The 13088-nt window shown below is 43.7% G+C and overlaps 1 protein-coding gene across 2 annotated transcripts in view; it reads left to right on the top strand.

The window, feature by feature from the left end:
• Window positions 1–13088, top strand: part of LOC137634228 (golgin subfamily A member 1-like) — a 117133-nt gene that overhangs the window by 77618 nt on the left and 26427 nt on the right. For both annotated transcript variants that reach the window (XM_068366499.1, XM_068366498.1), the window contains exon 12: window positions 7763–7890. In XM_068366499.1, the coding sequence (XP_068222600.1) occupies window positions 7763–7890 (128 nt within the window). The remainder of the gene's footprint in view (window positions 1–7762; window positions 7891–13088) is intronic.

Genomic DNA, 13088 nt, shown 5'->3' with positions numbered 1-13088 from the left:
TCAATAGCCAGCTTGCCACTCGCCTGCTCGTCAAAAGCCGATTGCCTATTTCCAGTTTCCGATCGTCAGCTTGCTGAGCTCCTACTCCTCGATCCCCAACTCGTTATTCGCTAATTGTCAACTCATTGATCACCTATTGCCATGTCATCGGTCACTGATCGCTGATTTCCTATTCACTGATTGTCAGATCACTGAGCCCTATTTCGCCGATCGCCAGCTCGTCAGTCGCTGATCGTCAACACGCTGATCATTGACAGTCTCCAATCTTCAGTCCGACTCGTCAATCGCCAACTCTGTTCCCTGATCACCAACTCGCTTATTGACTGCTCATCTTTCACCGATTGTCGATCTCCAGCTAGCTGATCATCAGCTTGCTAATAGCCAGCTCACCAGTCGTCAGCTCGCTAATAGCCAGCTCACCAGTCGCCAGCTTGCCAATCGTCAGCTCGCCGATCGCTGATTGCTATCTTGCCTAACTCCAACTCGTCAATTGCCGAATGCTCTCTCTCCTATCTCCAACTCGTCGATCGCCAATCACTGACTCTCCGATTGCATGCTCGTCTTTTGCCAGTCCTCAATCTCCATCTCACCTATCACCAATCACCAGCTCGCCGATCACTGATCGCCAGCTCATCAATCACCGACCGTCGAATGCTAGCTTGCCTATCACAAACTCGTCAAACCATACTACTGTTCTTCAGCTCACTGATTGTCGATCTCCAGCTTGCCAAGCGTCATCTCATATATCCGCTCGCTGATCGCATACCTTTAGCTCGAGGACTAACAGCTCGCCTCTCGCCAAGCGTCGTCTCATATATTCGTTCGCCGATGGCATACGCACCACTCGATGATTGCTAGCTCGCCGATCACCACCTCAAAGCCACCCCGGCTCTTCCTCCTACCCCCTACCGCTAACTAGCAGTAGGGTAGTTCACCCCTCACTAAAAAAATCTTATGGTTAGTTTCAGCTTTGCTGAAAGGATAATCCCTATTAAATAGCTAAAGGTTTGTACATTGAGAAAAATACAATTTTAAATATTTAACTTAGCCGGTGAATATATAATAGCTGACGTCTCCGGCGGCTCGACAGAAAAACACAAAAACTCGCGAGCGATCGCTATGAAGGTTGCGGGTGTGCCCACCAGCGCCAACTATTGGCCAGATACCGCATATGCATGTAAACAGCTCCAATTCTTCTCTGTCGGTCTGATCGACAAGGTGTTCCATTACTCGCTGTTAACCTGGAGTTTTTCAACAGTCTTGGTGAAGTACTTCCTTTTGGTTTGAGCTTTTGCAGTGCAGGTGTTTTATCTTCAACTTAAACTCTTGAACTCTTTTTTGGATAGATTTAATTGTTGATGACTTGGATTGTTTTTTGGACTTTCTTTGACTTTTCAAAATGGCTGACCCTTCTCCAATTCCTAGATTTCGTAAATGTAATGCTAGGGATTGCAATAAGCGTCTTCCAAAGGCCTCTCTCGACCCACATACTGTGTGTTCTAATTGTCGGGGTAAAACCTGTCAATTAGGAGATCGGTGTGAGGAGTGCGTGGGCCTTTCGGAATTCGATTGGCTTGAGTTTGACAAGTATTCTCGTAAGCTAGAGAGAGATAGGATGAGGAGAAGTTCCTCTAGATCGTTAGAATTTTCCTCCTCCCATGCCCCTGAACCTAATCCTTCCCCTGTAGTAGTTGTGCCTGAACCCTCTACTAGCACTCAGGAACCATCAATGCGGGATATGTTACGTGCCATTCATGCTTTGGGCGAGAGAGTTGAGTCGTTAGCTACGGACCGTAATCAACTCATGGCGGACGTAAAAGAGTTAAAGTGTCAGAGTGCCACATTAGAAAATCGTGGGAAAGTGATTAGTGCGCAAAGTGTTATCAGTGTTGCGACCGAGGGTTCGTCTGTTCGTGCCTGTCGTTCGCCTAGTCCGAGACCTCTTGCAAGCTCCCAAGCCCCAGGGAGAAGTAATTTCGTAGGACTTATGGGTTCGAGAGGCTTTAACCAACGAACAGACGTTCCCTCTATGGTTTCAGGCGTGTCTCGTCAAGACCGCCCCTACCATAAGACGAGCGAGACGGTTTTCTCCTCCTCATCCGAAGGCTTTTCGCGTAAGAAACCGTGGAGCAAGGTTTCGAGACCCTTAAAGCGAAAGTCAGTCCCTTCAGGACAGGTCCAGCGTCCTGGTTGTAGCCATTGGGACAGCTCTGACCCTGTGCAGTCATCGGAAGACTGCTCGCCGCCTAAACAGAAGCGTAACACAGGCTCCGAGAGTCTTAGTGTAGGCAATGTTTTGCAGTCACAGACGTTACCCTCGTCTCTTACCGCACCCATTCCCGTTGATCCTAAATGGGTTGTACTGCAAGACATGCAGAATAAGCTTGCCTCTCTTATGGAGGACTATTCTGCTGAAAAGGTTCACGATGATCCTCGCCGCTTAGCTGATCGAGATCCTGGCCGTCAGCCGCCCAAACGAGCCTTTGCTCGTCCTGTTGACGTTGGCGTTACAAAGTCACGTCAGTCACGTTTTGTAGAGCCTCACTCGATGCAGTCCCGTGTTGACTTTCAGCCGCATGTGGACGTTCAGCCGCTGCCGAATGCTCTTGTTGACGTTCAGGACGTTCGCCAACCAGCGAAGTTGACTTGTTTTGACGTTGAGCGTCAAGCACCGCAGTCAAGAGTTGTTTTGACTGCTCAGTCTAGGCAGTCAAGGCAGTCTCGAGTTGACGTCGAGCGTCCTCCCGCTCCTGTTGTTGTTGACAGTCAGGCTGTTAAGCAGTTACATGACGTAGCGTCCTGGACTGCTACTGATGCTCCGGTGCGTGTGGACTCTGCTTGTCAAGCATTGCCACCAAGGCAGGTCTCGCCCTTGCTTGTAACTCAGCAGTTATCGGACGAAGCTCCTTCAGATGAGGACGTTGCTGATCCTCATCCTGATGATAATCCTTCAGATGTAGATGAACCTAAGGCGGTTCCTCCTTCGATGGACTTTAAGAAGATCATGATGATTTTGAAGGATCTTTTTCCAGATCACTTTGTTGCTGTTGCTCCTCGTTCGCCTCCGTCTGAGTTTGCTCTAGGCTTACCTGCTACCAAGCCAGCCTTTACTAAGCTAGTGCTTTCTCGCTCTTCCAAGAGGGCTTTACGTCTTCTAGGCGACTGGTTGGATACCAGGAGGAGTTTGGGGAAGACGGCCTTTGCCCTCCCTCCTTCTAAGCTTGCTTCTAGATCGAGCGTCTGGTATGACACGGGAGAAGTTCTCGGCTTGGGAGTCCCTGCCTCTGCCCAGGGTGACTTCTCAAGCCTCGTAGACTCTCCCCGTCACCTGGCCATGAGACGCTCGAAGATTTGTTGGTCCTCCTCGGACCTTGACCATCTGCTTAAAGGCGTATACAGGGCCTTTGAAGTGTTTAACTTTCTTGACTGGTCTTTAGGAGCTTTTAAGTAGGAAGATCTCGTCTGCCGACCAAGATGTTTCCTTACTTATCATGTCCTGTATGGATAAAGCCATCCGCGATGGCTCCAATGAGCTCGCCTCCACCTTTACGTCGGGAGTCTTAAAGAAGCGAGAAACCCTTTGCTCTTTCCTTTCGGCAGGAGTTACTCCCTGTCAGAGATCGGAACTGCTCTTTGCTCCCTTATCAGCGGCCTTGTTTCCGCAACAGCTGGTTAAGGATATAGCTGCTTCGCTTGTGCAGAAGGACACCCATGACCTGATGGCGTCCTCTGCTCGCAAAGGGGCTCCTTCTTCATCCTTTGCTGTGAGACCCAGGATCGAGACTCCAGCATCTAGATTTATCCCGCCCTTTCGTGGCAGAGCTCCCAGCAGGGGAAGCTCTCGTGCCGAGGGAAAGAGAGGTAAGAAGAGAGGAGCCAAGTCCTCCCGTGGCAGAGTCTGACTGCCCACAGCCTCAGACAGCGGTAGGTGCCAGATTGAAGAGCTTCTGGCAGGCCTGGGAGAAGAGGGGTGCAGACCAAGAGTCTGTTCAGTTGCTCAGAGAGGGGTACAAAATACCGTTTGTACGCAAACCTCCTCTAGTAACAACTCCGATAGACCTCTCTCCCAGGTACCGAGAGGAGTCAAAGAGACAAGCCCTAAATCAAGAAGTGTCTCTGTTGCTAGAGAAGGGAGCGGTGGTGAAAGTCTCGGACCTTCAATCACCGGGGTTTTACAACCGTCTCTTCCTAGTCCCAAAGCATACAGGAGGTTGGAGACCGGTGCTAGACGTCAGTGCGCTCAACGTTTTTGTTACAAAAACAAAATTCACGATGGAGACCACGAAGTCCGTCTTAGCAGCGGTCAGAGAGGGAGACTGGATGGTCTCTCTCGACCTACGAGATGCGTACTTCCACATTCCTATACACCCGGATTCCCAACCGTTTCTGAGGTTTGTTTACAGGAATGTGGTGTACCAGTTTCGAGCCCTGTGCTTCGGCCTCAGTCCTGCTCCTCTCGTGTTTACGAGGCTCATGAGGAATGTGGCAAAATTCCTCCATCTATCGGGAATCCGAGCCTCCCTGTACTTGGACGACTGGCTTCTCAGAGCATCGTCCAGTCATCGCTGTCTGCAGGATCTACATTGGACGTTGGGTCTGGCCAAGGAGTTGGGACTTTTGGTCAACCTAGAAAAGTCTCAACTGATCCCATCCCAGACTATTCTATATTTGGGGATGGAGATTCGCAGTCCAGTTTTTCGGGCTTTTCCGTCTGCCACCCGAATAGAACAAGCCCTGCTCAAAGTCCAACTAATGCTGAAAAGAGAACGTTGTTCAGTCAGGAGTTGGATGAGTCTCGTAGGGACTCTCTCATCCCTGGAGCAGTTTGTCTCGCTAGGGAGACCACACCTTCGGCCTCTCCAGTTCCATCTAGCCTCTCACTGGAACAAGGACAAGACGTTAGAGACGGTATCAATCCCAGTCTCCGAACCAGTAAAGGCATGCCTGAAATGGTGGTACAGCAATATCAGTCTGAGAGAGGGACTATCCCTAGCAGTCAAGAACCCAAACCACGTGTTGTTCTCAGACGCGTCGGATTTGGGTTGGGGTGCGACCCTGGACGGTCGGGAATGCTCGGGTCTGTGGACCTCAAGTCAGAAGAGCATGCACATCAACGGCAAGGAGCTATTAGCAGTCCACTTGGCCTTGATGAAATTCGAAAGCTTTTTTCGAAACAAAGTGGTAGAGGTCAACTCAGACAACACCACAGCTTTGGCGTACATCTCCAAGCAAGGAGGCACACACTCCCTCACGCTGTACGAGATCGCAAGGGACCTTCTCGTATGGTCAAGAAATCGAGGCATCTCCCTGTTGACGAGATTCATTCAGGGGGACTTGAACGTCTTGGCAGACTCTCTCAGTCGGAGGGGTCAGGTGATACCCACAGAATGGACCCTCCACAAGGACGTGTGCAAGAGTCTTTGGGCGACTTGGGGTCAACCCACCATAGACCTCTTTGCCACCTCGTTGACCAAAAGGTTACCAATCTATTGCTCACCAGTCCCAGATCCAGAGGCGATCCACATAGACGCGTTTCTACTGGATTGGTCTCATCTGGACTTATATGCATTCCCACCATTCAAGATAGTCAACAAGGTACTGCAGAAGTTCGCCTCTCACGAAGGGACAAGGTTGACGTTGGTTGCTCCCCTCTGGCCCGCGAGAGAGTGGTTCACCGAGGTACTTCAATGGCTGGTAGACATTCCAAGAAGTATTCCTCTAAGGGTAGATCTCTTACGTCAGCCCCACGTAAAGAATGTTCATCAAAGCCTCCCCGCGCTTCGTCTGACTGCCTTCAGACTATCGAGAGACTCTCAAGAGCTCGAGGCTTTTCGAAGGAGGCAGCCAGTGCGATTGCGAGAGCTAGGAGAGCTTCTACCATCAGAGTATACCAGTCGAAGTGGGAAGTCTTTCGAGACTGGTACAAGTCAGCATCTGTGTCCTCTTCCAGTACCTCTGTAGCCCAAATCGCAGATTTTCTTTTACATCTGAGAAATGTTCGCTCCCTCTCAGCTCCCACGATTAAGGGCTACAGGAGCATGTTGGCTTCGGTCTTTCGTCATAGAGGCTTAGATCTTTCCAACAATAAAGATCTCCAAGATCTCCTTAAGTCTTTCGAGACCTCTAAGGAACGTCGTTTGGCAACTCCTGGATGGAACTTAGACGTGGTCCTAAGGTTCCTCATGTCAGACAGGTTTGAGCCATTACATTCAGCCTCCCTGAAGGATCTCACCCTCAAGACGCTTTTCCTAGTGTGCTTGGCTTCGGCTAAAAGGGTCAGTGAAATTCATGCCTTCAGTAAGAACATCGGCTTTTCTACAGAAAAAGCCACATGTTCACTTCAACTTGGTTTCCTGGCCAAAAATGAACTGCCTTCTCGTCCTTGGCCTAAGTCCTTTGATATACCTTGCCTGTCAGAGATCGTAGGCAACGAACTTGAAAGGGTGCTGTGTCCAGTTAGAGCTCTTAAGTTCTACTTAGCTCGTACTAAGTCCTTACGAGGTGGATCTGAGGCATTATGGTGCTCAGTTAAGAAACCATCATTGCCTATGTCAAAGAATGCTTTGTCATATTTTATCAGATTTTTAATACGAAAGGCTCATTCTCACTTGAATGAAAAAGACCGATGCTTGCTTAAGGTTAAGACTCACGAAGTAAGAGCTATAGCAACTTCCGTGGCCTTTAAGCAAAATAGATCTCTGCAAAGTATTATGGACGCGACCTTTTGGAGAAGCAAGTCGGTATTCGCGTCATTTTACTTAAAAGATGTCCAGACTCTTTACGAGGACTGCTACACACTGGGTCCATTCGTTGCAGCGAGTGCAGTAGTGGGTGAGGGTTCTACCACTACATTCCCTTAATTCCAATATCCTTTTAATCTGTCTCTTGAAATGTTTTTAATCTTGTTTTTGGGTTGTACGGAAGGCTAAGAAGCCTTTCGCATCCTGGTTGATTTGGCGGGTGGTCAAATGTCATTTCTTGAGAGCGCCCAGATTAGGGGTTTGATGAGGTCCTGTTGTATGGGTTGCAGCCCTTGATACTTCAGCTCCTGGGAGTCTTTCAGCATCCTAAGAGGATCGCTGGGCTTTGTGAGGAAGACAGACTAACAAGGCAGAGTAATCGTCTAAGTCAACTTCCTTACCAGGTACCTATATATATTTGGGTTTTGTTATGATATAACTGTCAAAAACTCTAAGCATGTACGCTGTAAACTTTATTAATTCTGGTCTCTACCCACCACCATCGGTGTGAATCAGCTATTATATATTCACCGGCTAAGTTAAATATTTAAAAATGATATTTTAATTATAAAATAAATTTTTGAATATACTTACCCGGTGAATATATAAATTAAAGGCCCCCCCTTCCTCCCCGATAGAGACCCAGCGGGATAAGAAGAATTGGAGCTGTTTACGTGTATATGCGGTATCTGGCCGATAGTTGGCGCTGGTGGGCACACCCGCAACCTTCATAGCGATCGCTCGCGAGTTTTTGTGTTTTTCTGTCGAGCCGCCGGAGACGTCAGCTATTATATATTCACCGGGTAAGTATATTCAAAAATTTATTTTATAATTAAAATATCATATTACTTCCAAAGTTGTCATATTTTGTAGGTAATTGATTCTGTGATAGTAAAGGTTATGATTGTACATGTTTAGTAGTCTTCAGTCTGTGCGTTATACAAAAGAATAATTTTCATCCTAATTTTAAGAAGTCTATATGTAAGAGATAAAAAATGCTTTCATTACATCTTAATTTCCAGCCCTTCCTGTTGTTAACAATTACCAGACAGGTGTCACCTCTATAAATGGAAGTGTGGAGGAAGATGGTATAAACAACACCTACTTGAAGCATGTTATTATCAAATATTTAACATCGAGGGAGTATGAAGTGAGTAATTTCTTTGTAGTTTTCAGCTTGAAATTTCTAAAAGAACTTGCCAGATAAAGTTGCAATTATTTTTTTTTGTGAGACATCATCTACAATAGTTCATGTAGATTACAAACTTCTTATTTTACTTAGTGCTGTGCTCTTCAGTTCAACTTATATGAGGTCTTTGTGTATGGCTGAGTTGAGTTCAGTTATGATCAATTGTTGAACCAGTTTTATTATCATTATTGATATTATTACTAGCTAAGTTACTGCCTTAGTTGGAAAAGTAGGAAGCTATAAGCCCAAGGGCTCCAACGGAAAATAGCCCAGGGAGTAAAAGAAATGAGGAAACAGATAGAATAGTGTTCATAAGTTCACCCTCAAGCAAGAGAATTCTAACCAAAGACACTAGAAGACCCTGATGTAGAGGCTATGGCATTACGCAAGACTAAAGAACAATGGTTTAATATTAGAGTATCTTTCTCCTAGAAGAGCTGCCTACCATAGGTAGAGTCTCTTCTACTCTTACCAAGTGGAAAGTAGCTACTGAACAATTGCAGTGCAGTCGTTAACCTATTGAATGAAGAAGAATTTTTCAGTTATCTTAATGTCAAGTGTATGGGTAGGCAAAGGAAAAATTACCTGTAATCAGAGAGGGATCCAGTTGAGTACTATTTGGGCTGTCAAATGGCCCAATAACTCTCTAGAGGTAGTATCTCAAAGAGTGGTCGATGCATTGGCTAAGCTACTACCAAACTGTTTTCTTTTTGTTTAAAACAGGCTTATGTATTAAGTGATCTTACATTATATTAAGCACCCCATCGTAACCAATAACAAACATTCGATATTGCTCAGTAATTGATGAATGTATTAGGATGACGTCTCCGTTATGGTGCTACTGCTCCTACCATAATGTGCTTTTTTGTGGAATGCCAGGCTAAACATGGACTTGTGCATTGCTACATGTTGAACACATCGAGGATTTAGGGCTTCACTGCTAGCTTTTTAGGGGGAGTGAGCTGTATAATTGTACTTCAAAACAATGACACAGTAATCAATACTCATTCTCCAGACTATGCTGTATTAACTAGTAAGGGCTTCCAGGTTGGTTGATAGAATTTTGCATTTCCTTAGGTTGACTTAGCTTGGTCTGGTACCTCTTCGTTGAACCCCCAGGTCTGTGGCAGCCATTTTTTAGCTGCCTGTCTAAAAATTGTTTTGAGAGCTGTTTGTCAGAGATATGGATTATATGATTAGCCAGCATATTTGGTGTTTGGTAAGCATGGCTTTTGTACTTGTGCATCTTGTTTATTCTAGAATTTGTGTGCATGGAATCATTCCAGGTGTTGCTCAGAATTTTCTGCAAACATCAAACATGAAAATATTTCAGTTTTCATGGCACCAACAAAGAGTCAACGTCCCTGCACCATAGAGGAGAATTGAGATACATACTGCTTTGTAAACCTGGGCTTTGGTGATTAGCCTCAGGTTGTTGTTCCAGAAAGTCCTAGTCTTCAGCATGCCAAAAGTACATGTTCTGTTAATTCTCTCTCGTTAGTGGATGAACAATGCCACCAAGGTATTTGAAAAAATTGCACTACCCACAGCAGTTGTTTATTATAAGTGTTGAAGGCAGGCTCATTCTGATTTAGTTTAGTTGTAGAACTCTGACATTTTTTCTCATATTTATTTGCAAGCCAAGTGCCTGGTATACTGTGTTGAAGATAGGCTATCTGAAATATGATATTTTGTATTGACTCCTGAGTGAGGATCAAAATGGTAGTGTCCATCATTATATTGCTGGTCTATTGATATGTGTGTTGATATTTTTATACAAGCTTACAACAGTCTGATGTTAAAACGGCTACTATGCATTCAGTATTCTATTTGGGTCCAGTTATCTTAAGTTTTTCCTTCATCAAAGTCATTATTTAGGAAATAAACAGATTGAACAAATCAGCAGAACATCACCCTGCTTTACTCCCATGTCCTCATGGAGTGAAAAGGATTTCAAACTATAAATACAGACTATTGCTTCCATCATCGAATGAAAGAGATGAAGTATTTTAATAAATTTGCTAGGAACTCCATAATCCATTAATATCATCCGTATTATTATTATTGTTATTACTAGCTAAGCTTCAACCCTAGCTGGAAAAGCAAGATGCTATAAGCCCAAGGGTTCCAACAAGGAAAAATAGCTGAGTGAGGAATGGAAGTAAGGAAATGAATAAATGATATAAGAAGTAATGAACAATTAAGATAAATTATTTTAAAAACATTAACAACATTAAAACAGATATTTTGTATATAAACTATAAAAAGGCATATGCCTGTTCAACATAAAAACATTTGCTGCAAGTTTGAAGTTTTGAAGTTCTGCTGATTCAATACCCAATTAGGAAGATCTTTCCACAGTTTGGTCACAGCTGGAATAAAACACCTCGAATACTGTGTAGTATTGGGCCTCATGATTGAAAGGCCTGACTATTAGAATTAACTGCATGCCTTGTACTGTATTACGTACAGGATGGAACTGTCCGGGAAGATCTGAATGTAAAGGAATGTCAGAATTATAGAAAATCTTATGCAACATGCATAATGAACTAATTTAACGCTGGTGCCAGAGATTAATATCTAGATCAGAATTAACAATACTCTAAAAATTAAAACTTCTTCAGAATAGATTGATCACCGAAAATCTTGTAAGACTTTCTCAATAAGCCAATTTTTTTGTGCACTTGAAGAAGACACAGACCTAATGTGTTTCTCAAAAGTAAATTTGCTGTCAAGAATCACACCTAAAATTTTAAAAGTCATACAAAGTTAAAGAAACATTATCAATGCTGAGATCCGGATGTTGAGAAGCCACTGTCCTTGACCTACTTACAATCATACCTTGAGTTTTGTTAGGATTCAACTTCCTACCCCATAGTGCACCATGCACTAATTTTAGCTAGATCTCTATTGAGGGATTCACCATCCCCAGAACTACATTCAGGAGATGGAATTTATTCAAAGAGAGAAGCATCATCTGCATATGCAACAAGCTTGTTTTCTAGGCCAATCCACATGTCATGTGTATAGTATGAAAAGTAATGGGCCAAGAACACTACCTTGAGAAACACCAGATATCACATTCCTATACTCGTGCCCATCAACAATATCTCTCTGCCATCTATTACTTAAAAATTCAATAATAATACTAAGAAATTACCCACCCACTCCCAACTGGTTGAGTTTAAAAGCAAGGGCCTCATTATTAACTGTTAAAGGCAGCACTAAAATTAAGGCCAATCATGTGAACTTCCTGACCACAATCAAGGGATTTCTGTACAGCATTGTAGATTGTAAGAAGGGCATTGCATACTCCAAGAGCCCCATGTCAAAGGCTTTGATATGATCAATAAAGACTAGGAATGATCTTTATTTCAACGCTGTCCGTACATTTACCCTGGAACAAAGGAATAGATATGGATCTTTGGTTACAGGTACAGTAAGTCCTTTACATAAGAACCAGATATGTCCAATGATTGGGTTCTTAGGTTGAAAGATTCTCAATTCCAACATAATTAACATAGGTATATAGAACATAGCCCTATCTCCTCCATTGCTTTCAGTCAGCTGAACTTTCTAACACTAGTAGCTAGCCTCATATTCATCAAGAATCCTTGCAGCTATTTCTGCATAAAAGATGGATTTTGTAAGATGTTAATTAATTTATATTCTGTTTTGCACTTATTAAGATATCTATTTGTTGTGCACAAGTTCCTATCAGAAAGTTCTCATATCTGCTCGATATCAGGCTGTGACACTATTAAATGAATTCAAGCTCTCAAGTATTTTTACATCAGAATATATAATAGTGCTGGACAAAGAAACTAATGCTCTCTGTATCAGAAGAGGTTAAGCTAGTTCTTTTATCCCTATCTTCTACCAATACACTGCCTTAGAAGTGTAACAACTGCAGAATACTGTATAAGATTACTTAAAAAAAAAAAAATCTAAAACAGACTATTTGGCCAAGAAGATTGTTTACTCCATTTGAAAGATCCAAACCCCCATAGGAGACTCTTCATGGATAATACCTTCAGGTAACATCACGAAAACAGCACTGATTAGGTTTACCAGTACAGTGGTAATGTGTTTGCTTAGCATTCTCATGGCAGCAGATCAATTTCCACCTGGGACCGTGAGATTAAGCTGTTTACTGAGGAGGTGCCTGCTGTGCTTGGGCACCGAAGTGGGGGTTGAGCTTGCCCGGCTGACGTTCTGGTGAGCATCTATTCTGATGAAACTGGAACAGAAACTAGTCACCTTTACCTTTACCCAAAGGTTTATTTCTTATACTTTGCATCCCTTTCTTATAGGTAGCCTCATCTAATTCAAGATATTCATTCAGCTTGGCATTGTCAACATCTAAATAGAGTACTGTAATGAATAATGAACAATCAGTGCCCCTGCATGGAACATGCAATGAATGAAGGTCAGCTATGTTCATATATAACATATTTGTCTTGCATTTAACACAGTATGTGGGTAAATTACCAACTGAAATTATGCCTGAGTAATGTTGGAATGTAAATGTACACTTTTACCAATAGTGAATCGTAATCAACACTTCTATAAAAACGAACTATGGAGAGAGATAGGTATTTGAATGCTTATGGCATAGGAAAATCAATCTGAATTGCACTCTGTTAGTACTGCTTCAGGACCCGGTTTCTTCCAGTTACCTCGCAGGACATGACAGGTTGAAAGCTGTATAGAGATCCCAAGGAGTTCCTTTAGTACTAGTGGTAAACCATCAAATTTCCATTCTATCAAAAGTTCCAGAAAGATTGTCGACCAGACTTGGAGTTCTTATCGGAGAAAAGTATGGTGGTTCCTCCCAGCGAATATCAGTAGGAGAAAGACTTTCTCACTTCTATCCCCTTTGAGAAAACCTTCATCTTGATCCGTAGGTGCTAACTGTAGTCAAAGAAGGTTGCCGGATTCTTCTCACCTCCAATCCTCCCTTGTCCAAAAAGCCAGTTCCATATTTGAGTCATCTTAAAATACAGCAAAGATTCAGATTCTGAAACTAGAAATTGTGAACCTTCTAGAAGATGATGTGAGAGAAGAGGTCCTAAACCCTACTCCAGGGTTTTATAACAGGTTATTCCCAGCCCCAAATTCTTCATGGGGTTGGAGAGTTTGCCCTAGATGTTTCAGTC

Source organism: Palaemon carinicauda, chromosome 44, assembly GCF_036898095.1.
Source record: "Palaemon carinicauda isolate YSFRI2023 chromosome 44, ASM3689809v2, whole genome shotgun sequence".
Lineage (NCBI taxonomy): Eukaryota > Metazoa > Arthropoda > Malacostraca > Decapoda > Palaemonidae > Palaemon > Palaemon carinicauda.
This window is presented reverse-complemented; position numbering and strand designations above follow the sequence as displayed.